This window comes from Arachis hypogaea, chromosome 12, assembly GCF_003086295.3.
Source record: "Arachis hypogaea cultivar Tifrunner chromosome 12, arahy.Tifrunner.gnm2.J5K5, whole genome shotgun sequence".
Classification (NCBI taxonomy): Eukaryota; Viridiplantae; Streptophyta; class Magnoliopsida; order Fabales; family Fabaceae; genus Arachis; species Arachis hypogaea.
In genome coordinates, this window is record NC_092047.1 from 78,402,798 (window position 1) to 78,429,201 (window position 26,404).

The window sequence follows — 26,404 nt, forward strand, 5'->3', positions numbered from 1 at the left end:
TGATTGTGATTAGCATGAGGACATGCTATTATTTAAGTGTAGGAGAATTGATGAATCCATATTTTACGATATATTTTGGATTAATTTGAGTGGATTTCATCATATAAATCCACATTTATTCATCCAAATAGCATACTTTTGTGTTCTCTCCCTAAATTGAGCTTAATTGTGAAAACATGCTATTTTGTACTTAATTTAAACAATTTTATCCCACTTTCATCCCATTCAATACCTTGATGGTTTTGATGAGTGATTTCAGGTATAATAGGTGGGAATGGCTTGATAAGAGTGGAAGAAAAGCATGCAAGAGGGAGGAAACATGAAGAAAACAAAGGAGAAGCACACACTGGAGTGTGCATACACAAAACCTACTATGCGTACGCACAAGAACCACACAGCCATGTGTGCGTACGCACAACAATCTGTGTGTACGCACAAGAAGAAAATCAGCAAATGTGTGTACGCACGCGTCAGCGCACGTGACTCACTTAATGCAAATCGCTGGGGGCGATTTCTGGGCCTCCAGAGCCAAGTTTTGGGACTTTCTAAAGCTGATTCTTGCTATATCAAAGGGCCATCATTCCATGTGAGGGGAAGGGAGCAATTAGGGTTAGTTTAACATCACTTCTCTCTAGAAATTAGGGTTTTTAGCTTAATTTCTTTGTAATTTCTATTTTTAATTCTTGTTTTCATCTAGTTTCTTCTACCTTTCTTTGTTTTATTGTCTTAATTTCCTTAGTTTATCTTGTTAATTTCTCAATTTTGTCATTTTTATGTTTATGGATACTCTTGTTAATTTTAATTTCAATTAATGTAATTTATATTTTCATGTTAATTGTTGCTTCCCTTAATTGTTATTGTTATTGTCTTGCTTTTGGTATCTTTAGAATTTATTTTCATTGCATTTTAATTTGATTTTATTTTCATGCACACCAAGTATTTGATAAAATGCTTGGCTTAGTTTTAGCCTAGCTTTTCACACTCTTGGTTAGGAAATTGCGTAATTTGGTGGACTTGAGTTGTGGATGTCCATTCTATATTGTGTGAGAATTGTTAGTTGATTTGGTTTCCACTAACACTAAGCCTTCCATTAATAGAGTTGGCTAGGACTTGTAGATTGAAATCAACTATGCCCTTTTGACTAATCCTCGATGTTAGGATTGACTAATTGGGATGAATTCTACACAATTACCATGTTTGTGGTCCATAACTAGGATAGGAATCCATAATTCTCCAATTCTACCAAGAGTTCTTTTTACCATTTAATTTTTATTTTTGTTACTTTAATTATTTCTTATTTAATTCTGTGCATGCTTATTTTATTCCTTGCTATTTACATTCTTTGTCCTATGCCATTAAACCCCCATTTTTCCATAGCCAATAAATGAGCGCTTCATTGCAACTTCTAGGGAAGACGACCCGGGACTTAAAACTCCCGGCCAATTTGATTTGAATTGTGACATCATTGGAAATTAAAATTTGATTGATGGCCAATTGTTGGGTTTGGACTATACTTGCAACGCCAATTCTATTTTGAGAAAAACTCCAAACCCGCTTTAGGCTCATCATCAAGCAGTAAGGGGTAGCATTCCTTCTTCAGGTTCAATCTTGGATAGATGATCAGCTACTTGGTTTTCTGACCCCTTCCTGTCTCTAATCTCAATGTCAAACTCCTGAAGAAGTAGTGATGCATTCGCATATTTGCTACTTTAACTAGTTAGTTTAGTTAGCTTTAGTTCATTTTCGTTCATTATTACTAAAATAAACAAGCAATTTTGTGAGTTTTTCTCCATGCATCCATGAACCAAGAACTAAGTGAAATTTGGCATAATTCATGCAAATGACTTAAGAAGTTTATAAACAAGTTGATGTGAATGATTCTCTTGAAATTTATTGCATAAGATGGCAAGACTTTGAGGAAGTTTCTTTGGTTTATGTTAGGTGATGAAGCTAGAAAGCAATGGAGCAAGAATTGGAGCAAGAAGCCTTGAGAATACATCAAACTTGGCAAGGAGGCAGAGGACTTGCACGTTGCCAACTTGGGTTACAATGGCGTGTTTGGTGATAACGCCAGCAGCCCTGGAGAGTGATCCTAGAGGAGTTTGCACGTTGCCAACTTGCACTTCTACTTGAGTGCTTGGCAATAACGTAGCAAGCAAAGCCAAGCTAGGAAGCAGCCCTGAAGAAGTTCACTCGAGCACGTTGCCAACTTGAAGATGCATTGGCGTGTCTCATGATAACGCCAAGCAAGAAAGCTTGCCCAGGGGAAGAAGCATGCACGTTGCCAACGCCAAGTTCTATAGGCGTGTTTTGTGACAACGTGGGAAGCAATGTTTGGAGTTAGGAAAGAGCATTGAGCACGTTGCCAACTCAAGAAAGCATTGGCGTGTTTGGCAACAACGCCAGGAAGCTTTGGATGATGAAGAGTGGAGGTAGCACGTTGGCAACTTGGAAATACAAAGGAGTGTTTGCCAAAAACGCTGGTGAGCTGGACAGCCTGACCTTACCTCTTTCAATGGAGTATATCTTGAGCTACAAAGCTCCAAATGAAATGATTCCAACGGCATTTGAAAGTAGACATCCAGAGCTTTCCAACCATATATCATAGTATGGGGTTGGCATTCATTTGAAGCTTCAAAAGCTGGCTTCATTTATAGCATCAGAATCTGGGCACGTTGCCAACTTGGGAAGAAAGGGGCGTTTTCAGCAATAACTTGGCAGCTTGACCTTACCTTCTTTGACGGAGCATAACTTGAGTTATAGAGATCCAAATTGAGTGCTTCTAGTTGCATTGGAAAGCTGACATTCAGAGCTTTCCAACCATATATAATAGTCTATAGTGGAGCATGAAATGGAATCTCGAATCAGAGTCATCTTTAGGCTCCAAAAACAAGAACATGAAGTTGAAATTCAAGGAGGCATGAATGAGCCCAAAGAAGGTCGAGCACGTTGCCAAGGCAAGGAGGAGAAGGCGTGTTCATTAACAACGCCAAGGGGCAGAGAATTTGGGCTAAGGAAGGGCACTAGCACGTTGCCAACTTGGAATGAACTGGCGTGTTTGATAAAAACGCCACAACCAAGGCAACTTGACCTTGCCTTCTTCAATGGAGCATAACTTGAGCTAGAAAAATCCAATTGAGATGATTCCAAGTGCATTAGAAAGAAGACACTCTGCGCTTTCCAATGATATATGATAGTCCATATTGAAGCAGAGGATTGACACTCAAATTCTGGGCAAAATTAAGCATGAAAGTAAAGTGAAGAAAGGAGGAATAGCAAGTTGGCAACTTGGAGACCAAGTTGGCAACGCCCATTTTGTGCAACCAGGAGCAAAAAGCACGTTAGCAACTTGGAAACCAAGTTGCCAATGCCCATTTGGTGCTGCCAGGAAAGAACAGCACGTTGGCAACTTGGAAACCAAGTTGGCAACGTGCTAGTGTGTATCCAGCAGGCAGCTTGACCTTACCTTCTTCAAAGATGCATAACCTGATCCAAAGAGATCCAATTGAGGTGCTTCTAGTTGCGTTGGAAAGCTGACATTCAGAGCTTTCCAACGATGTATAATAGTCTATATTGAAATATGAAATTAAAGCTCAAATCATGGTCATCTTTAAGCCCCAAGAACAGGAGCAAAGACTTGGACCTCCAGGGAACTAACACACACGTTGCTAACTTGGGCTTGTGAATGCGTTATTGCCACTAACGCCCAAGTGACCACTGGAGCTTGGTTTTGGTTCAATTAAATTACTTCAAGGTCCATCCAACCTCAAGCAAGCAAAGCCCATAAATCTCAACCAATCAAGGCCACAAGAATGATCTAGAATAGTTAATTTTCATTTTGTTTGTAATTTGTTTTTAATTTCATTTCAATTTGTAATTTAGGAAAGCCTATATAAAGGCCATAGTTTCATAGAATAGAGAGCTCTCTCTTAGATTTTTTTTAGACTTTTTATTTTTTTTTCTTTTGGACACTTAGAAAATTTTCTATTACACTAGCATTTTTTACTTTTTACTTTTTCTCACCGGTTTTCTATTTTGTTTTTCTTGTAACTTTGAATTTTCAGTTTTAAGAACTTCTTCTTCTTCTTCATTCTTCTCGACACTTAGTTTAATTTTCATCTATGCAATTGTTGTTGAAATTGGAGCTATGATTCACTAAACCCCACTTTCATCAGGGGGAAGAGCTCTGCTCATTTGAATGAATTGATAACTCTTCTTCTCCTTCTTAATTCAAGTGGTTAATCCAAGAGGAAACTCTTGTTCTTCAAAGATTCAATCACCATCGAGAGAGGGATTAATCTATATGAATTATGTGGTAAATTTAAGAAAGGAGTCACATAGTTCAGTTTAGAGTTCTTCCTTTCATGATTTCCTTGATCAATATACTTTGGTTGGTATGTGAGATGTAACCTTCCTTAGTTGAGATTCTGGAAGTTGTGTGGCTTGGATTAGAAAATGAACTTCATCTCTTCTCATGAACAATTAGATCACGAGAGTGGCAATTGGTTGTGTTGAGAGAAAATTGAGTTACCAAGAGATTGGAACTCAATTACCCACAATTTGCCATGGATCTATACCCATGATTGAGAAGGAATTGATCAACATCAATTCATGAGAATTTGCATCTCTGATCCCTAATGATCCTTTCCATCATTAATTCTCATCTCTTTTGTTTTTTAGTTGTTTGAATACCCATTACCCAATTCCCTTCTACATTCTTGCAATTTATTATTCTTGTCATTTATATTCTGTTTCTCTAGTTCTTGTTATTTACTCTTATGTTCTCTGAATTTCTGCAACCTTTACTTTCTTGCAATTTATTTTCCATGTCATTTAAGTTTCTTGCACTTTAAGTTTTAGTTATTCACTTTCATCTTCTTTCTCTCTTCTAGTTCTTTAAATTCCTTGCCATTTAAATTTTTGCAATTATGTTCAAAAATCACAAATCTCATGAAATCAAAACCATGTTTGCTTGACTAAATCTACCATTTAACTAAAGTTGCTTAATCTACCAATCTCCATGGGATCGACCTCACTCTTAGTGAGTTTTATTACTTGATACGACCCGGTATACTTGCCGGTAAATACGTGAAATTGATTTTTTTTTACGTATCAAGTTTTTGGCGCCGTTGCCGGGGATTGGCAAAGATTAACAATGATTAAGTGAATGGTGGTCTAGATTAAGCATTTTTTTGCTTTTGCTTTGTACAGTTCTTTTAATTTTTTTATTTCTTTTTGACACTAAGGTGTTTGAGTTATTGCCTCACTAAGAAATTCATCTCTAGATATGTATTTCAATTTTCCTTGGTGTTGTGTTTTACAAAATTCAAATAGAGTTCAACTCATCTTATGATCAAACAAATTTTATGGGATATTACCCATCATCACCAATCTCTAATGGTGGCTGGGAATATCACCAAGAAAATACCAATTCTGAGCACTCCAATTCATGGAGATTTGCTTTAGAGACACAAGATGAGCAAGAGAATCATATGGGATACTTCCCACCACCACAAAATGATTCAAGTCATTATTCTAATAGTGGCTGGGAGTATCACCAAGGAATGAAAGAGCATTCACCCTCACGTCCCAGTTTCTCATTTGAAAGTTCTTCAGCACTTGATTATGCCTCAACACAAAGTTTCCTCCAAAATCCATACAAGTCATCCCATCAATCACACAACTCATTCCACACCCCTCAACACAACTTCACCACAACACATCCATGTCACCAAAATTACTCTCAACCTTCATCTCTTGAACCAGCAGATGAGGATTACCTTCAAGCCATTGAAATACATAGAAAACTTGTGGAAAGATACACACAACCCCAATCCTGGAAAGAAATCATCCTCAAGAAGATGAATGGGCCTTTAGAGCAAACAAGGGAGAACTTAGAACCATCAAACAGTGAGGATGAAGACCAATTTGTGGGTGAGGAAGTGGAAAAACAAGAACAAAAGGTCCCTGTGTCAAGTGAAATTGCAATGAAGGATAAGGAACATGAGCCAAGGATTCCATGTCCATATAGGCTAATTGAAGTGACAATGGAACATGAAGATTCCCTTTCAAAGGACTTAATGGAAAATCATGAAGAAGAAATGGAGGAAGAAAATCAAGGAGATTCACACTCAAGTGAAGTAGAGAAGTACACAGAGGAAGAGCTCATTGAACCACTATTGCAAGGAACTCTTGATGAAAAGAAGACTCCAACAATCACACCACCACCAAGACTTGGATTCAAGGAAGTGAAGGCAATTAACAAAAGCACCAAGAAGAGGATTGTGACCAAGCTACCAAGGACAATATTCATGAAGAAAAAAAGGTCAACCACAAGCAATCCTCTCCCTGATCCAGCAAGCAAGCTCAATCAAGCCATTAACAAAAGAAAGCTTGCTGAGGAGAGGTCAAGACAGGGGACACTAGCTGAATCTTCTCCCCCCTTCAGATCATTCCTATTAACAAATTGGAAGAAGAGGAAGAAAGTGAACAACATGTCAACCATAGGTATAATTTCTCTTCTCTGCTTTGTTTTCGTTCTTTATTTTATTTAAATTCAATAAATTGGCATATGGTTACATTCTAAGTTTGGTGTTGCCTTGCAACAAATTGTTTTCAATCTTTTTGGATGATTGCATCAAATCAAAAATGAAAGTGACACACCAAGATTCTAAGTTTGGTGTGCTACTTATTTTCTATGCAATTTATTCAAGCAACACTACTTGTCTGCATAATTATAATGCCTCTGTAGTTTTATTTTTTTTTCTTTTAATTTGACACTTTTTCATTCTACTTGCTCTAGTTATTTTTCTATCTTTAAATGCTTTCATTTAGTTTGCTTATTAACTGTTTTTGTTAATACATTACCAAGAGATCCTTATTCATGACAGATTCTTAGCTTGGTGATTGTATTTAACATACAACAGTTTTATTTGCTTAGTTTTAATTCAAATAAATTGACATATGATTGCATTCTAAGTTTGGTGTTGCTATGAAACAAAATTTGTTTCCAATCTTTACTGGATACTTGCATTAATTCCAAGTGAAAGTGTCACACTAAGTTTGGTGTGCCACTTATCTTTTATGTAATGTATTGTGCTCACCTTTTTAAGTTTGCAATCAAAATGTCTCTGTCTCTTGTGCCTTAATTGTTATCTTTAATTTTGTTTGCTTGAAACACATGTGCTACTAATGTTTCATTGTGTAAGACATTCATGATCTATCTTAGCCCCATAGCCACAGTTCTAATTGTTGCTTGAGGACAAGCAATCATTCTAAGTTTGGTGTGGGAAGGGAAAGAAAAGGAGGAAAAGGACAGCAATAGAGAAGATAAATTACAAGGTTGTAAAGTTCTTTTTCCTCTCATTTGTTTCCAGCACTTTAAATTGTATGATTGTCTTATTACCTTCTCTGTATACATGTGAGATATGAATGGGCATAGTTTGATTTCTAAATTGCAATATGCTGCTGTGGCATTATGACTACCAACTTGAGTTTTGTGAATTCAAAAGCAATAAAGTATCATGATCTTAAACAAACAAGAAATTAAAGAAGAATTTAGTATGTGCATACAAGTATTGGAAAGCTAGTATGATTGGTTGTTGCTCAAGTACATTAGATTTTATTTAATTGAAGTTTTCATCTAGGATATTTTGTGAAATCTTTTGAAAATCATGAAAACCTTGAAGAAGCAAATGCAATTAAGGCAAGAAAAGAAAAAGGGAAAGAATGAGAAAGCTGAAGGCTCTGAGTACCAATGACAATTTCATTGTTATGTACTTGTGGTGTTTATGTATCAAGTAAAATGCTTGAAAACAAAACACTTAGAAGTCAAGGCTAGGCTCAAGTGCAAAAGCACTCCCTCAAAGCTCAAGGCTCTGAGCATCAATGATTAGAGAGTCAAGAAAAGAAATAAATGAGCTTAATGAAGTCCTCTAATTAAATACTTGTGGTGCTTATGTATCAAGTGGTAATACTTGAAAACAAGGCATTTAGAGTCGTAGTTTTGTTATCAACTCATGGGGCAAAGCACCCAAAAGGAGAAGCTAATAAGAAAATCAAAAGCTTGTTTCAAGGAAGAAATATAAGAAAAAGATTTCATAAATTCAGCTAGATAGAAGCATCAATCATTTACATTTCTTTTGTGATTGTAGCATGCTTAGAAAACTAGCTTACCATGAACATTGAGTTGCTATTCTTCTTACCTTGGATTGTCAATCTCTATTGCATGATTTTTTTTTGCTTGAGGACAAGCAAGGTTTAAGTTTGGTGTTGTGATGCATTCGCATATTTGCTACTTTAACTAGTTAGTTTAGTTAGCTTTAGTTCATTTTCGTTCATTATTACTAAAATAAACAAGCAATTTTGTGAGTTTTTCTCCATGCATCCATGAACCAAGAACTAAGTGTTTTGTGAGTTGTTGAAGGCAACGTGAGCTAGAAGAATTTGGCCAAGGAGGAGGTATCGAGGGCGTTACCAACGCCAGGAATAAGAGGCGTGTCCCTTAGCAACGCCAGGCAGCCCTGGAGAAGCATTTGGGCGTTGCCAACTTGGAGAAAGGAGTGAGTGTTTGATGGCAACGCAGGCAAGCAAAGAGCTAAGCCAAGGAGAGTGTCGAGGGCGTTGCCAACGCCAAAAACAAGGGACGTGTTCCTTGGCAACGCCAGGCAATCAAGGCTTGGCCCTGGAGGAAGAGGAGCTGGCGTTGCCAATGCCAGGAACCATAGGCGTTATCCAAGACAACGCCAAGCAACAAGAATGGAGCCTTGAGGAGTAGTCGAGCACGTTGCCAACTCCAGAAAGAGCTAGAGTGTTTGGTGACAACGCCCAAGCATGGAGGATGCCCAGGAAAAGAAGCTGGCGTTGCCAACTTGGAATATAGGGGCGTTATCCACAACAACTCCAACAAGGCAGCCTGACCTTACCTCCTTCAATGGAGTATATCTTGAGCTAAAAAACTCCAAATGAGGTGATTCCAACGGCATTTGAAAGTAGACATCCAGAGATTTCCAACCATATATCATAGTATGGGGTTAGCATTCATTTTGAAGCTTCAAAAGCTGGCGTTGCCAACGCTGGAAACAAGGGCGTTTTTACCAAAAACGTGTGCGATTTTGGCAGCCTGACCAGGTCTCCTTCAAACGAGCATAACTTGAGTTGTAGAAATCCAAATTGAGTGATTCCAAGTGCATTGGAAATTTGACATTCAGATCTTTCCAACCATATATGATAGTCTATAGTGAAGCATGAAATGGAAGCTTGAATCAGAGTCATCTTTAGGCCCCAAAAATAAGAAAATGAGGTTGAAATTGAAGGAAGCCACAAGGCAACCCTGGAGAAGGGTCGAGCACGTTGGCAACGTGCTGCAAAGGGGGCATTGTTGGCAATAACGCCAGCCCATTGTTGCAGCCTTGGGAGGCTTGGCACGTTGCCAACTTGGGAGAAAGGGGGCGTTATCCACAACAACTTGGCAGCTTGACCTTACCTTCTTTGAGGAAGCATAACTTGAGCTAGAAAAATCCAATTGAGATGAGTCCAAGTGCATTAGAAAGAAGACACTCTGAGCTTTCCAATGATATATGATAGTCCATATTGAAGCAGAGGATTGATACTCAAATTTTGGGCAACATTAAGCATGAGAGAAGGGTCAAGAAGAAGAAGAGCAAGTTGTTAGCAACAACTTGGGCCAACAACGCCCAAGTCTCAAAGCTCACTTCCAGGAAAGTCATTGGCACGTTGCCAACGTGCATTATGCCTGGAGTTATCACTAACAACGCCCCTCAATGGGCCAGATTTGATGACAACTTGCTCTGCTTCCTCTGTTCCTCACAAAGGCCAGCAACTTCTGCCATTGAGCCAAGAATTCAACAATGAGAAAGCCCACATTGCTAGCCCAAATTAAAGATCTCTGAAGAAGTTTTAGGAGTAGTATAAATAGAGAAAAGTTTGGTACTTAGAGGGACCTTTTACTTTACTTTTTACTTTTGACTTGTTTTTAGACTTAGACATTTTTCTCACCGGTTTTCTATTTTGTTCTTCTTGCAACTTTGAATTACAGTTTTAAGAACTTCTTCTCCATTCTTCATCACTTCTTCTCTACTCAATTTGAATGTTTACTTTTGCATTTATTGTTTAATTTAGAGCTATGATTCACTAAACCCCATTTTCATTAGGGGGAGGAGCTCTACTCTTTTGAATGAGTTGATAAATTTTCTTTTCCTTCTCAATTCAAGTGGTTCATCTAAAAGGAAACTCTTGTTCTTCATAGATTCAATCACCATCGAGAGAGGGATTAATCTATATGAATTATGTAGTGAATTTGAGAAAGGAGCTACATAATTTAGTTTAGAGTTCATCCTTTCATGACTTCCTTGATCAATATACTTTGGTTGGTATGTGAGATGTAACCTTCCTTAGTTGAGATTCTGGAAGTTGTGTGGCTTGGATTAGAAATTGAGCTTCATCTCTTCTCATGAACAATTAGATCACGAGAGTGGCAATTGGTTGTGTTGAGAGAAATTGAGTCACCAAGAGATTGGGACTCAATTACCCACAAATTGCCATGGATCTATATCCATGATTGAGAAGGAATTGATCAACATCAATTCATGAAAATTTGTATCTCCGATCCTTAATGATCTCTCCATCATTCATTCTCGTTTCTTTTGCTCTTTAGTTGTTTGAATACCCATTACCCAATTCCCTTCTACATTCTTGCAATTCATTATTCTTGTCATTTACATGCTGTTTCTATATTTCTTGCTATTTACTCTTATGCTCTTTAAAATTCTGTAATCTTTACTTTCTTGCAATTTATCTTTAATGTCATTTAAGTTTCTTGTATTTTAAGTTTCATTTATTTACTTTCATCTTCTTTCTCTCTTCTAGTTCTTTAAATTCCTTGCCATTTAACTTTTTGCAATTATGTTCAAAACTCACAAATCTCATGAAATCAAAACCATGTTTGCTTGACTAAATCTACCATTTGACTAAAGTTGCTTAATCTACCAATCTCCGTGGGATCGACCTCACTCTTAGTGAGTTTTATTACTTGATACGTAAAAATTAATTTCACGTATTTACCGGCAAGTATACCGGGTCGTATCAAGTAATAAAACTCACTAAGAGTGAGGTCGATCCCACGGAGATTGGTAGATTAAGCAACTTTAGTCAAATGGTAGATTTAGTCAAGCAAACATGGTTTTGATTTCATGAGATTTGTGAGTTTTGAACATAATTGCAAAAAGTTAAATGGCAAGGAATTTAAAGAACTAGAAGAGAGAAAGAAGATGAAAGTAAATAACTGAAACTTAAAATACAAGAAACTTAAATGACATTAAAGATAAATTGCAAGAAAGTAAAGATTACAGAATTTTAAAGAGCATAAGAGTAAATAGCAAGAAATATAGAAACAGCATGTAAATGACAAGAATAATGAATTGCAAGAATGTAGAAGGGAATTGGGTAATGGGTATTCAAACAACTAAAGAGCAAAAGAAACGAGAATGAATGATGGAGAGATCATTAAGGATCAGAGATACAAATTTTCATGAATTGATGTTGATCAATTCCTTCTCAATCATGGGTATAGATCCATGGCAATTTGTGGGTAATTGAGTCCCAATCTCTTGGTGACTCAATTTCTCTCAACACAACCAATTGCCACTCTCGTGATCTAATTGTTCATGAGAAGAGATGAAGCTCAATTTCTAATCCAAGCCACACAACTTCCAGAATCTCAACTAAGGAAGGTTACATCTCACATACCAACCAAAGTATATTGATCAAGGAAGTCATGAAAGGATGAACTCTAAACTAAATTATGTAGCTCCTTTCTCAAATTCACTACATAATTCATATAGATTAATCCCTCTCTCGATGGTGATTGAATCTATGAAGAACAAGAGTTTCCTTTTAGATGAACCACTTGAATTGAGAAGGAAAAGAAAATTTATCAACTCATTCAAAAGAGTAGAGCTCCTCCCCCTAATGAAAATGGGGTTTAGTGAATCATAGCTCTAAATTAAACAATAAATGCAAAAGTAAACATTCAAATTGAGTAGAGAAGAAGTGATGAAGAATGGAGAAGAAGTTCTTAAAACTGTAATTCAAAGTTGCAAGAAGAACAAAATAGAAAACCGGTGAGAAAAATGTCTAAGTCTAAAAACAAGTCAAAAGTAAAAAGTAAAGTAAAAGGTCCCTCTAAGTACCAAACTTTTCTCTATTTATACTACTCCTAAAACTTCTTCAGAGATCTTTAATTTGGGCTAGCAATGTGGGCTTTCTCATTGTTGAATTCTTGGCTCAATGGCAGAAGTTGCTGGCCTTTGTGAGGAACAGAGGAAGCAGAGCAAGTTGTCATCAAATCTGGCCCATTGAGGGGCGTTGTTAGTGATAACTCCAGGCATAATGCACGTTGGCAACGTGCCAATGACTTTCCTGGAAGTGAGCTTTGAGACTTGGGCGTTGTTGGCCCAAGTTGTTGCTAACAACTTGCTCTTCTTCTTCTTGACCCTTCTCTCATACTTAATGTTGCCCAGAATTTGAGTATCAATCCTCTGCTTCAATATAGACTATCATATATCATTGGAAAGCTCAGAGTGTCTTCTTTCTAATGCACTTGGACTCATCTCAATTGGATTTTTCTAGCTCAAGTTATGCTTCCTCAAAGAAGGTAAGGTCAAGCTGCCAAGTTGTTGTGGATAACGCCCCCTTTCTCCCAAGTTGGCAACGTGCCAAGCCTCCCAAGGCTGCAACAATGGGCTGGCGTTATTGCCAACAATGCCCCCTTTGCAGCACGTTGCCAACGTGCTCGACCCTTCTCCAGGGTTGCCTTGTGGCTTCCTTCAATTTCAACCTCATTTTCTTGTTTTTGGGGCCTAAAGATGACTCTGATTCAAGCTTCCATTTCATACTTCACTATAGACTATCATATATGGTTGGAAAGCTCTGAATGTCAGCTTTCCAATGCACTTGGAATCACTCAATTTGGATTTCTACAACTCAAGTTATGCTCGTTTGAAGGAGACCTGGTCAGGCTGCCAAAATCGCACACGTTTTTGGTAAAAACGCCCTTGTTTCCAGCGTTGGCAACGCCAGCTTTTGAAGCTTCAAAATGAATGCTAACCCCATACTATGATATATGGTTGGAAATCTCTGGATGTCTACTTTCAAATGCCATTGGAATCACCTCATTTGGAGTTTTGTAGCTCAAGATATACTCCATTGAAGGAGGTAAGGTCAGGCTGCCTTGTTGGAGTTGTTGTGGATAACGCCCCTATATTCCAAGTTGGCAACGCCAGCTTCTTTTCCTGGGCATCCTCCATGCTTGGGCGTTGTCACCAAACACTCTAGCTCTTCCTGGAGTTGGCAACGTGCTCGACTACTCCTCAAGGATCCATTCTTGTTGCTTGGCGTTGTCTTGGATAACGCCTATGGTTCCTGGCGTTGGCAACGCCAGCTCCTCTTCCTCCAGGGCCAAGCCTTGATTGCCTGGCGTTGCCAAGGAACACGCCCCTTGTTTTTGGCGTTGGCAACGCCCTCGACACTCTCCTTGGCTCAGCTCTTTGCTTGCCTGCGTTGCCATCAAACACTCACTCCTTTCTCCAAGTTGGCAACGCCCAAATGCTTCTCCAGGGCTGCCTGGCGTTGCCAAGGGACACGCCTCTTATTCCTGGCGTTGGCAACGCCCTCGATACCTCCTCCTTGGCCAAATTCTTCTAGCTCACGTTGCCTTCAACAACTCACCTTTTCTCCAAGTTGGCAACGCCAACACTTACTCTCCAGGGTGTTTGGCGTTGCCTTCAACAACTCACCCTTTCTCCAAGTTGGCAACGCCAACACTTGCTCTTCTTCTTGCCCAACTTGCTTCTTGAGTTGTTGCCAAACACTCCAATATAACTCCAAGTTAGCAACGTGCATAGTCTTCATAGGAAACCACTTTCTTGCTAGGTTGCTTGTGCTCTTCCTCAAGTGAGGCTTCATTGGCGTTGGCAACTTGAATTCCAAGTTGCCAACGTGCTAGTTGCTAGTCTTGAAGGAATTGTTGGCCACTTGTTTGCTTCATTCTTGCTTCCATGCTTTATTGTTTCATCACCTATCATTGACAAAGGAAATTGCTTCAAAGTCTTACCAATTCATGCAATAAATTTCATGGGATTCATTCATACTCATTCATTTATGCATTCCTTGAATCATTTGCATGAATTTGGCTACAATTAATATGGTCCTTGGTCTTCTTATGTATGAAAACAAACTCCTAAGAATACTTGTTTAATTCAAAGAAAATGAGTGAAACTAAGCTAAAACTAACTAAATAAACTAGCTAATGTATCAAATATGCAAATGCATCACAACACCAAACTTAAAATAAAGCTTGTCCTCAAGCAAGAAATAGAATAATTTGATCACAGAATTTAAGATGCAAAAGTTGAGTATCCTAACAGAGAAGAATTCTTCCTAAAAATAAATTGTCATCCTCAATTGTGTAGTCATCTGTTTAGTGGAACTGATCAAGGCTAATCCTAATTTCAAGTTGAAATGCTTGCTTCATTACTAGGTTGGTTAGTTTCACTATACTCTTCTTTTCTTTACCTCAGCACAGAGTCCTTGAGTTATTCTTTTTCTCTACTTCTTCTTTCTACCTTTTTCACTTTTTCTTTGTTTCAATTGAGCTAAAAATCTTGTCTTAAGGCGGCTCTTTAGCATAAGCTTTCAATCAACAATCCCAAACCAGTTGGTTTAAGTTGTTAAGTGTTGAAGCACTCTTAAAGATTTACTAACTCAAGCCTCTTTCCTTAACACATTCAATCACAGGCATTTAACATTAAAATCTTATTTGGATAGTGGTGTCCAGCACCTCTTTGGGTTGCTAAATGTTCTGTTATAGAGCTACTCTTGATTGTGAGTTTTCAATCGATAATCCCGAGTTAGTTAACTCAAGTTACCGGGTGATGAAGCACCCCTCGGATTTACTAACCCAAGTATGTCTCCTAACATCAATCACCACAGACACATATCCAAATTTTGTCATTGATGCCTAGCCTTTCATATATTCTTTTCTTTGTTTTCTTCAATCTTTTTGTATACTTCGTTGTCAAGGATCTCTTGTGCTTCTAAGTTCTTGAGTCTTGTATTCCTTAACCAACTAGTTTTTTTTGTAAGCAAGCATCTTAACTCCTTTTGCTTTCTTAAGCTCTTGATTTTGTTCACAATGAAAGCAAATATGTACTACACTTTGTATCTGACTATTTTATTTTCTTAGGCTAGATTTCTCTCTGTTCTTGCTTAAACTACATCTCTTATTCCATTATCAAGTGAAAATACTTAAGACAGACAAACATTCCAAGCATGTGAGTGATACATGAAATATGCAAGATAAGTGATAATGCAAAAAGGAAAAACAACTTAGAAGGTACACCATATTTCAGACATACATCTTCTTTATTTAATAAAATACTAAAGAAAAGAACTCCACCACCTTTAGTCTTTATGTCCCTTTCCTTTGCCCTTTGGATTTTCTTTCTTCTTCTTTCTCACTTCTCCTTGTTGTTTTGTTGTTGAATCCCCCTCTTCTCTTTGCCATACTCCTGTGCTTATCATTGTCTCCTTTAGCCTCTCAGCATTGAATCTCACCCTAGCAAGTTCTTGCTCTTCGAATATCTTGCGTGCTTCATTGAAGTGTTTGACTTGTGGGTTGATCAGTGGGGCTGCTCCACAAAGGTAGCTAAGTTTCTCTTGGGTGCATATATCATAATCAAGTCTATCTTTATGTCTGGCCTCCCTGAACATTCTGCTCTCATTGAATTCTCTGTGAAATGCATCATGTCTAGTATCCATCCTATTGAGAAGCTCCCTTTGCTGAGCTTGCTCCTTCCTTAGTTGAGCTTGTTCCTGTATTACTTTCTCCATGGATCTTTCATGTTCAATAGTTGCATTGTTGATGGCTTCATACATCTTGGCATATTGTTCTTGTTGTTGTTCCATCATGTGTGTTTGATATTCATTTTGTTGGCTCATCCATTGAACTTGAACTTCTCTTTGTTGATTCATTATTTGCCAAAGGTCCCTTTGTTGTTGAGCTTGTTCCTCTTGGCTCTTTTGAATTTGTGAATATTGCCCAGAGATTCCTTCCAAAGCAGCTTGGAGTTGATTCATGTTCAAGACACTTGTTCCTTCCATTTCTTGGGGTTCTTCTTCTTGTCTTGCTTCTTTCCTTTTTTTCTTTCTTGCTAAAGGTTGCCTCTCCAATTGTGTTGTGGTGATAAATTCCAACCTTTCCTTGGTGAGGGGTTTTCCAATAGAGACCACGTCAGTTTCTCCAAATTCTTGGAGAGGTACTCCAGCTTCTTCACATAAACGCAGAATAGTGCTAGGATATCCTAGCCAACTGTCCTGTTTGACCTTCTCAGCTATGTCAATGATGTTTGTGGCTATGATTTCTCCCACATTGATCTCCCCTCCTTTCATTATGCAGTGGATCATTATTTCTCTATTCACTGTCACTTCAGAATTATTTGAAGTAGGGATTAATGATCTCCTTACTATGTCATGCCATCCCTTTGCTTGAGGTATGAGATCACCTCTTTTGAGTTTGAGTGGTTGTTTTTGTGAGTCCAACACCCAATCCGTGCTCACTCTGCACAAGTCACTTAGTATATCCATATATCTTGGATCATTTTCAACCCTTTCCTCATAGCTAGCTTGTTTGAAACGTTTTGGTTTGATCTTTAGCACCCTGTTGATGGTGTCTGGACTAAAGTTAACCTTCACCCCTCTTACATAGCTCATGTATGGCTCTTCATCAACAAATTCTCTTATCACATTGGTGTAAAACTCATGTTTGAGTAACATGCTTACCTCTTGAGGTTGGTTACAAAGAAGCTCCCATCCCCTCTTTCTAATTATTTTTTGTATCTCAGGGTATTCTTCCTTTTTTAGCTTGAAAGATAACTCCGGAACAACATCTTTGCTTGACATCCAACTAAAGATAAGCTCATTGTGTTTGGATTTGAATCTTCTTCGATCAAAGTTGCTTTGTTCTCCATCTGCTCTCCTAGCTCTTGATGATGAGGCCATTGAAATTCAGTTACAAGGGTCAAATCTTCCACAAAAACTTGATACGTAAAAAAAAATCAATTTCACGTATTTACCGGCAAGTATACCGGGTCGTATCAAGTAATAAAACTCACTAAGAGTGAGGTCGATCCCACGGAGATTGGTAGATTAAGCAACTTTAGTTAAATGGTAGATTTAGTCAAGCAAACATGGTTTTGATTTCATGAGATTTGTGATTTTTGAACATAATTGCAAAAATTTAAATGGCAAGGAATTTAAAGAACTAGAAGAGAGAAAGAAGATGAAAGTGAATAACTAAAACTTAAAGTGCAAGAAACTTAAATGACATGGAAAATAAATTGCAAGAAAGTAAAGGTTGCAGAAATTCAGAGAACATAAGAGTAAATAACAAGAACTAGAGAAACAGAATATAAATGACAAGAATAATAAATTGCAAGAATGTAGAAGGGAATTGGGTAATGGGTATTCAAACAACTAAAAAACAAAAGAGATGAGAATTAATGATGGAAAGGATCATTAGGGATCAGAGATGCAAATTCTCATGAATTGATGTTGATCAATTCCTTCTCAATCATGGGTATAGATCCATGGCAAATTGTGGGTAATTGAGTTCCAATCTCTTGGTAACTCAATTTTCTCTCAACACAACCAATTGCCACTCTCGTGATCTAATTGTTCATGAGAAGAGATGAAGTTCATTTTCTAATCCAAGCCACACAACTTCCAGAATCTCAACTAAGGAAGGTTACATCTCACATACCAACCAAAGTATATTGATCAAGGAAATCATGAAAGGAAGAACTCTAAACTGAACTATGTGACTCCTTTCTCAAATTTACCACATAATTCATATAGATTAATCCCTCTCTCGATGGTGATTGAATCTTTGAAGAACAAGAGTTTCCTCTTGGATTAACCACTTGAATTAAGAAGGAGAAGAAGAGTTATCAATTCATTCAAATGAGCAGAGCTCTTCCCCCTGATGAAAGTGGGGTTTAGTGAATCATAGCTCCAATTTCAACAACAATTGCATAGATGAAAATTAAACTAAGTGTCGAGAAGAATGAAGAAGAAGAAGAAGTTCTTAAAACTGAAAATTCAAAGTTACAAGAAAAACAAAATAGAAAACCGGTGAGAAAAAGTAAAAAGTAAAAAATGCTAGTGTAATAGAAAATTTTCTAAGTGTCCAAAAGAAAAAAAAATAAAAAGTCTAAAAAAAATCTAAGAGAGAGCTCTCTATTCTATGAAACTATGGCCTTTATATAGGCTTTCCTAAATTACAAATTGAAATGAAATTAAAAACAAATTACAAACAAAATGAAAATTAACTATTCTAGATCATTCTTGTGGCCTTGATTGGTTGAGATTTATGGGCTTTGCTTGCTTGAGGTTGGATGGACCTTGAAGTAATTTAATTGAACCAAAACCAAGCTCCAGTGGTCACTTGGGCGTTAGTGGCAATAACGCATTCACAAGCCCAAGTTAGCAACGTGTGTGTTAGTTCCCTGGAGGTCCAAGTCTTTGCTCCTGTTCTTGGGGCTTAAAGATGACCATGATTTGAGCTTTAATTTCATATTTCAATATAGACTATTATACATCGTTGGAAAGCTCTGAATGTCAGCTTTCCAACGCAACTAGAAGCACCTCAATTGGATCTCTTTGGATCAAGTTATGCATCTTTGAAGAAGGTAAGGTCAAGCTGCCTGCTGGATACACACTAGCACGTTGCCAACTTGGTTTCCAAGTTGCCAACGTGCTGTTCTTTCCTGGCAGCACCAAATGGGCATTGGCAACTTGGTTTCCAAGTTGCTAACGTGCTTTTTGCTCCTGGTTGCACAAAATGGGCGTTGCCAACTTGGTCTCCAAGTTGCCAACTTGCTATTCCTCCTTTCTTCACTTTACTTTCATGCTTAATTTTGCCCAGAATTTGAGTGTCAATCCTCTGCTTCAATATGGACTATCATATATCATTGGAAAGCGCAGAGTGTCTTCTTTCTAATGCACTTGGAATCATCTCAATTGGATTTTTCTAGCTCAAGTTATGCTCCATTGAAGAAGGCAAGGTCAAGTTGCCTTGGTTGTGGCGTTTTTATCAAACACGCCAGTTCATTCCAAGTTGGCAACGTGCTAGTGCCCTTCCTTAGCCCAAATTCTCTGCCCCTTGGCGTTGTTAATGAACACGCCTTCTCCTCCTTGCCTTGGCAACGTGCTCGACCTTCTTTGGGCTCATTCATGCCTCCTTGAATTTCAACTTCATGTTCTTGTTTTTGGAGCCTAAAGATGACTCTGATTCGAGATTCCATTTCATGCTCCACTATAGACTATTATATATGGTTGGAAAGCTCTGAATGTCAGCTTTCCAATGCAACTAGAAGCACTCAATTTGGATCTCTATAACTCAAGTTATGCTCCGTCAAAGAAGGTAAGGTCAAGCTGCCAAGTTATTGCTGAAAACGCCCCTTTCTTCCCAAGTTGGCAACGTGCCCAGATTCTGATGCTATAAATGAAGCCAGCTTTTGAAGCTTCAAATGAATGCCAACCCCATACTATGATATATGGTTGGAAAGCTCTGGATGTCTACTTTCAAATGCCGTTGGAATCATTTCATTTGGAGCTTTGTAGCTCAAGATATACTCCATTGAAAGAGGTAAGGTCAGGCTGTCCAGCTCACCAGCGTTTTTGGCAAACACTCCTTTGTATTTCCAAGTTGCCAACGTGCTACCTCCACTCTTCATCATCCAAAGCTTCCTGGCGTTGTTGCCAAACACGCCAATGCTTTCTTGAGTTGGCAACGTGCTCAATGCTCTTTCCTAACTCCAAACATTGCTTCCCACGTTGTCACAAAACACGCCTATAGAACTTGGCGTTGGCAACGTGCATGCTTCTTCCCCTGGGCAAGCTTTCTTGCTTGGCGTTATCATGAGACACGCCAATGCATCTTCAAGTTGGCAACGTGCTCGAGTGAACTTCTTCAGGGCTGCTTCCTAGCTTGGCTTTGCTTGCTACGTTATTGCCAAGCACTCAAGTAGAAGTGCAAGTTGGCAACGTGCAAACTCCTCTAGGATCACTCTCCAGGGCTGCTGGCGTTATCACCAAACACGCCATTGTAACCCAAGTTGGCAACGTGCAAGTCCTCTGCCTCCTTGCCAAGTTTGATGTATTCTCAAGGCTTCTTGCTCCAATTCTTGCTCCATTGCTTTCTAGCTTCATCACCTAACATAAACCAAAGAAACTTCCTCAAAGTCTTGCCATCTTATGCAATAAATTTCAAGAGAATCATTCACATCAACTTGTTTATAAACTTCTTAAGTCATTTGCATGAATTATGCCAAATTTCACTTAGTTCTTGGTTCATGGATGCATGGAGAAAAACTCACAAAATTGCTTGTTTATTTTAGTAATAATGAACGAAAATGAACTAAAGCTAACTAAACTAACTAGTTAAAGTAGCAAATATGCGAATGCATCAAGTAGCACCCACCTGATCAATCTTGGTTTAGAGTCCTGCTTGGTTAGAAGGTACTTAAGAGCAGTATGGTCAATATAAACAATAACCTCAAAACCAATCAAGTAGGACCTAAATTTATCAATTGCATAGATAACAGCTAGTAATTCCCTCTTTGTAGTGGTGTAATTCTTTTGCACGTCATTCAAAACATGACTAGCATAGTAAATGACGTGCATAAGCTTGTCTTGCCTCTGCCCCTCCCCCCCCAAGACAGCCCCTATAGCATAATCACTGGCATCACACATTAGCTCAAATGGCAATTCCCAGTTAGGATGGGCTATGATGGGTACAGAGAGAAGTTTTGCTTTTAGAGTTTCAAATGCATGGAAGCAATCATTGTCAAAAACAAAAGGAGTGTCGGCAACCAAAAGGTTGCTTAGAGGTTTAGCAATCTTAGAAAAATCCTTTATAAACCTCCTGTAAAACCCTATATGTCCTAAGAAACTCCTTATTGCCTTAACATTATTAGGTGGTGGTAATTTTTCAATTACCTCCACTTTACCTTTATCAACCTCTATTCCTTTGCTTGAAATCCGGTGACTAAGAACAATACCCTCAGTTACCATAAAGTGGTATTTTTTTCAGTTTAAAACAAGGTATGTTTCTTGACACCGTTTTAAAACTAAGGCTAGATGCTTAAGTCAAGAATTAAAAAAATCACCAAAAACAGAGAAGTCATCCATAAATACCTCAATGAACTTTTCAACCATGTCTGAGAAAATAGAGAGCATACACCTCTGAAAAATTACTGGGGCATTACAGAGTCCAAACAGCATCCTCTGGTAAGCAAATACTCCAAAAGTACATGTGAATTCTGTCTTCTCCTGATCTTGAGGGTCTATAGCAATCTGATTATAGCCAAAGTATCCATCTAGGAAGCAGCAGAAAGCATGACCGACTAACCTCTCAAGCATCTGATCAATGAAAGATAGGGGAAAATGATTCTTCTGTGTAGCAGTGTTGAACTTCCTATAGTCAATACACATGTGCCATCCTGTGACAGTTCTTGTGGGAATAAGCTCATTTTTTCATTTTGGATCACTGTCATCCCTCCTTTTTTGGGAACCACCTGTACAGGACTTACCCATGGGCTATCAAAAACAAGGTAAATGATCCCAGCTTTCCAAAGCTTCAGCACTTCTTTCTGGACTACCTCTTTCATGGTTGGATTCAATCGCCTTTGTGGTTGCATAATTGGTTTAGCATCATCCTCAAGTAAGATCTTGTGCATACAATGATGCCAGGGCATTTTGGCCAATTTCACTGACATTTTCTTTACTGTTTTTAAGGTAGTTTCATGCATTTTCTTAGGAAATAAGCTAGTTTTGGGTAGATATTCACTTACATCTTGATTCAAGCAAACATTGTGAACTTTGAATGATTTCATGAGAATTTTGCATGAATTATATGATAAATTGGATGATGCATGATCCCATGATTAAGAGCAAGACTTTGATGCACTTTGTTTGATTGATTTCAGGCCAAAAGAAGAAGAGAAGAAGCCACGTTAGTGGCTACGTAAGTTACACTAACGTGGGCACTAACGTGGAAGGAAGGAAAGCCCCAACGTTAGGGAGAAAAGTTAGTGGCATTAACTTTGAAGAAAGGAAATGGAGCCAACGTTAGTGACACTTAACATTATCACTAATGTTGGACCAATGCTCACAAGTGGCCACGTTAGAGTCCACATTAACTGAGTTAACGTTGCCTCTAACGTTAAAAGGGGAAAGGAAGCAAACGTTAGTGACATTCAACATTGTCACTAACGTTGGCTTAAGTGCACAATGCCACGTTAACTCCCACGTTAACTAAGTTAACGTGGGAGCTAACGTGAAGAGGCAAGGGTGGTCGACAACGTTAGTGACACCAAACATTGTCACTAACGTTGGGATGAACACACACTATCCCCAAGAAGCCACGTTAACTCCCATGTTAACCTAGTTAACGTGGAAGTTAACGTGAAGAAGAAAAGTTGTGGACAACGTTAGTGACACCAAACATTGTCACTAACGTTGCCAACACAAGCCACAAAGAGCCACGTTAACTCCCACGTTAACTTAGTTAACGTGGTAGTTAACGTAGGCAAAAGTCCCACCTGGCAGCCTGACCATGCCTTCTTCAAACAAGAATAAGTTGAGCCATAAAAATCTAAATGAGATGATTCCAGTGGCATTGGAAAGTAGGATTTCAGAGCTTTCCAAGCATATATGGCACTACATGATTGACACTAAATTTAAGGGAGAAAACCTGCCCCGAAAGTGTAATAATGAACATGGTATCAACCTGTATTAAGGCCAACTGACCTCTTCACCTTCCAAGAAGTGTAACTCGAGTTGTAGAGCTCCAAATGATGCGCTTCCAAAGGCATTGGAAAGTAGACATCCAGGGCTTTCCAACAATGTATAATAGTATGGGGTGGACACTAAGTTTGAGCTTCAGAAACTGGCAATAATGAAGCCCTGATCGCTAGCGTTATTGGCAATCAACATTTCCAGTAACGTTGGCATATATGCCAGCGACCATGTCCACTTCAAAGGAGCATAACTTGAGCTACAGAGGTCCAATTGAGGTGATTCCAGTTGCGTTAGAAAGCTGACATTCAGAGCTTTCCAAAGATATATAATACTCTATAGTGGGAATGAAATTTGAGTACAAACAAGAGGCATCTTTTAAGCCCAAAAAATACCAACTGGGCAGCAAGTGCAATGTTAGCCACAATAACTTTAGCCCTAACGCCACACTTGTAGCGTTAGTGTGGCTAACTTTAGCACCTGGGCCTCAACTTAACTCACTTCTCTCTCAAGTCCACTTCAAAGCTCAAGCAAGCAAGCCCACAATTGTCAACCAATCAAGACTACAAGAAGCATCTAGAATAGGAATTTTCATTTTATTGTAATTTGCTTTTATTTTCATTTTGTAATTTAGGAGAGCCTATATAAAGGCCTTAGTTTTTACATTCAAGGCATTCGGGAATTCTGGAGAATTGAAGGAAGGGGGAGAGAGTGAAGACCAATTCGAACTTCTGTGAATTGGCACACTCCAAGGGGAGTGGGTCTTCGGACCCCTCCCCTCAACCACTCTTCTTCCTTTTCTCTTCTTTTCTTCCTTAGGAGTAGTTTTTTTTTTAGTTGTAATTTTCATTTATGAATGTTGAATTTTTAATTTCAGTTTGAATCTTCATCTTTACTTTTCTGCACTTTCTTTCTTTTCTATTTTTGTAGAGCAATGATCAACTAACTCTTTACATTGGGTTAGAGAGCTCTATTGTGATTCAATGGATCAATTGTAGTTCTTATTCTTCTTCTTCTTTCTTTTCTCTTGATTTTACTTGAAAGCTTTCGATCTTCATCCAATTGGGTAGTTATCTTGGAAAAGAAACTATTCATACTTAGATCTCTTCTGACCCTTGGAAGAGGAATGAAGAGATCAAGCTAGAAATGCTTTCTCTTGCTGGACCAAATTGGGTTTGGATGGACATGTGACTATAATCCTCTCAATGCTTGATTTGGGAAATACATGTGGTATAATCAGTGACCATACTTCATCTCTTCTCATGAGCAATTGACCAAGGAATTGGCTATTGATCAAGATTTGAGAGATTGAATTACAAGAAATTGTAATTCAATCACTTAAGATTGCCAAGGAGATCAATAAGTGCATTGATTGAGGAAGAGATAAGAATGAACTTGATCCAGAGGATTGCAATATCTCTTGATCCCAATGTTCATTTTATTTTTGGTTCTTATATTTACTTTTCTTGCCATTTTACTTTTCTGCACTTTATTGCTTTCTTCACTTTTCTGTCAATTTACATTTCCTTGTTACTTATCCCTCCAATCTGATTCGTCTAACTAGGATAATCAATTAACCATTGATTGCTTAATCCCTTAATCTCTGTGGGATTCGACCTCACTCTTTTGTGAGTTATTACTTGACGACAATTCGGTATACTTGCCGAAGGGAGATTTGTTGAGAGACAAGTTTTCCGTGCATCAAGTTTATGGCGCCGTTGCCAGGGATTAATTATGATTAACAAACTACCGGTTAGTTGATTACCTAGATTAGACATTTTCTTTTGTTTTGCTTTATTCATGTAATTGCTTTAGTTCTTTATTTTCTATGCTCTCTAACTGTTTGTGTTAATGCCTCACCAAGAAGCCCCTGTTCGTGACAGCTTTGGCTCTTGGTGACTTTGTTATTAATACAACAGTTCTTTACTCAGCTTCTTTCCAAATAAAATTAGCATATGATCACATTCTAAGTTTGGTGTTGCCCTGCAACAATCTGTTTTCAATCTTTCTGGATACTTGCATCAATTCTAAGAGAAAGTGTCACACTAAGTTTGGTGTGCCACTTATTTTTCTATGCAATGTATCCAGCAACACCACTTGTTTGTATAATCATAATGCCTTTGCTTCTTAGGCTTGCAGTGTTATCCTTAATTTTTGCTTGCTTAACCACATACATCACTTACATTTCAGTATGTAAGACGTTCATGAACCATCATAGACCCCACCACCACTGTTTTATTTGCTGCTTGAAGACAAGAAATTATTCGAAATTGGTGTGGGAAGGGAGAAAAGTAGGAGAAGAAGGGCAACAACAATAAAGATAAACTACAAGGTGGTAAAGTTTCTTTTTCCTCTTACTTATTTCCAGTACATTCAATTGCATGATTGTCTTCTAAGTTCTTTGTATGTATGTGTGCTTGTTCCTTATAAATAAGCATGTCAATTCTGTCTTTTAAACTTTTTATTGATTAAGGCTGTGTTTTCTAGTCTGAATGTCATTATTGCATCCTTACTTTACTTACTTGTATGCTTGTTCCTTTTGAATCAAATGAAAGGAGAATGAGTGTTTTTAAAGACCAGAGTAGAGTTCATACTATGGAGTAAGTTCATGAGTTTATGGTGTGGTCATAAGTTAGCTAAGTTGGTTCAACCAGAAGGTGGGAGGACAACTATCTGTCATGAATACTGTGCTTGAGAAACACCCCATGAGACTAGCTAAATAAGAAGATCCTAATAAGAAAAAGGGAAAGAACAATAAAAGTTGAAAAATAAAAGAAAAAGAGTAAGCAATAAGGCTAGGCACCAATGGTTTTAATCTTGAGGCATGTGTCCGTGGTGCTCCTGTGTGGGGGATCTACTTGGATGAATAAGCTCTTAGGGGTGCCTTATCACTTGGTAACTTGGGTTAACTAATTCGGGATTATCAGCTGAAAGTCCACTATCAAGAGTAACCCTCAATACAGAGCATTTAGTAACCCAAAGAGGTGCTGGACACCAAGGTCTCAAGAAAAGAAAATAAATAAACTATGTGCCTGTGGTGTGTATGTATGGGGGAGAGACTTGAGCAAGTAAGTCCTTAGGGGTGCTTTAACACCTAGCACCTTGAACTAACTGGTTCGGGAGTGTTGGCTGAAAGCTTATTTTAAAGAGTTGCCCCCTTACAAAGCACTTAGCTTAAAGAACACAAATAAGCCCTGAAATGACAACAAAAGGATCAATGAATAAAAGTCTCATGGGATGCAATCACAGTGAGTATTCTAGGACATGATAAAGGTCTGAAAGCCAGGAATGAACCTAAGTTGCTATGCATGAAACCACCATAAAACCAGGGACATGACTTCCACAAGAATGACTCATTTCTCTTGGCATTCCATTCATCATTCTCTTGTTCCAGTACTTGCTTAGGGACAAGCAAGCTTTAAGTTTGGTGTTGTGATGCCAGGGCATTTTGGCCAGTTTCACTGACCTTTTCTTTACTGTTTTTAAGGTAGTTTCATACATTTTCTTAGGAAATAAGCTAGTTTTGGGT

General features: G+C 38.2%; 1 protein-coding gene across 1 annotated transcript; it reads right to left on the reverse strand.

The window, feature by feature from the left end:
• Positions 1 to 20,517: 20,517 nt before the first annotated feature.
• On the reverse strand, positions 20,518 to 21,570 carry LOC140176767 (uncharacterized). Its single transcript, XM_072208311.1, has 2 exons — positions 21,345 to 21,570; positions 20,518 to 20,801 (listed from the first exon to the last, which is right to left on the reverse strand). The coding sequence occupies exons 1-2, from the start codon at positions 21,568 to 21,570 to the stop codon at positions 20,518 to 20,520; spliced, it is 510 nt and encodes a 169-aa protein (XP_072064412.1).
• Positions 21,571 to 26,404: the final 4,834 nt, after the last annotated feature.

Coding starts and splice junctions, on each gene's coding strand:
- LOC140176767 (XM_072208311.1), bottom strand. CDS start 21,570: ATGTGTATTGACTATAGGAAGTTCAACACTGCTACACAGAAGAATCAT. Junction 20,802..21,344: donor GAGGATGCTGTTTGGACTCT/GTAATGCCCCAG, acceptor ATTATGCTATAG/GGGCTGTCTTGGGGGGGGAG.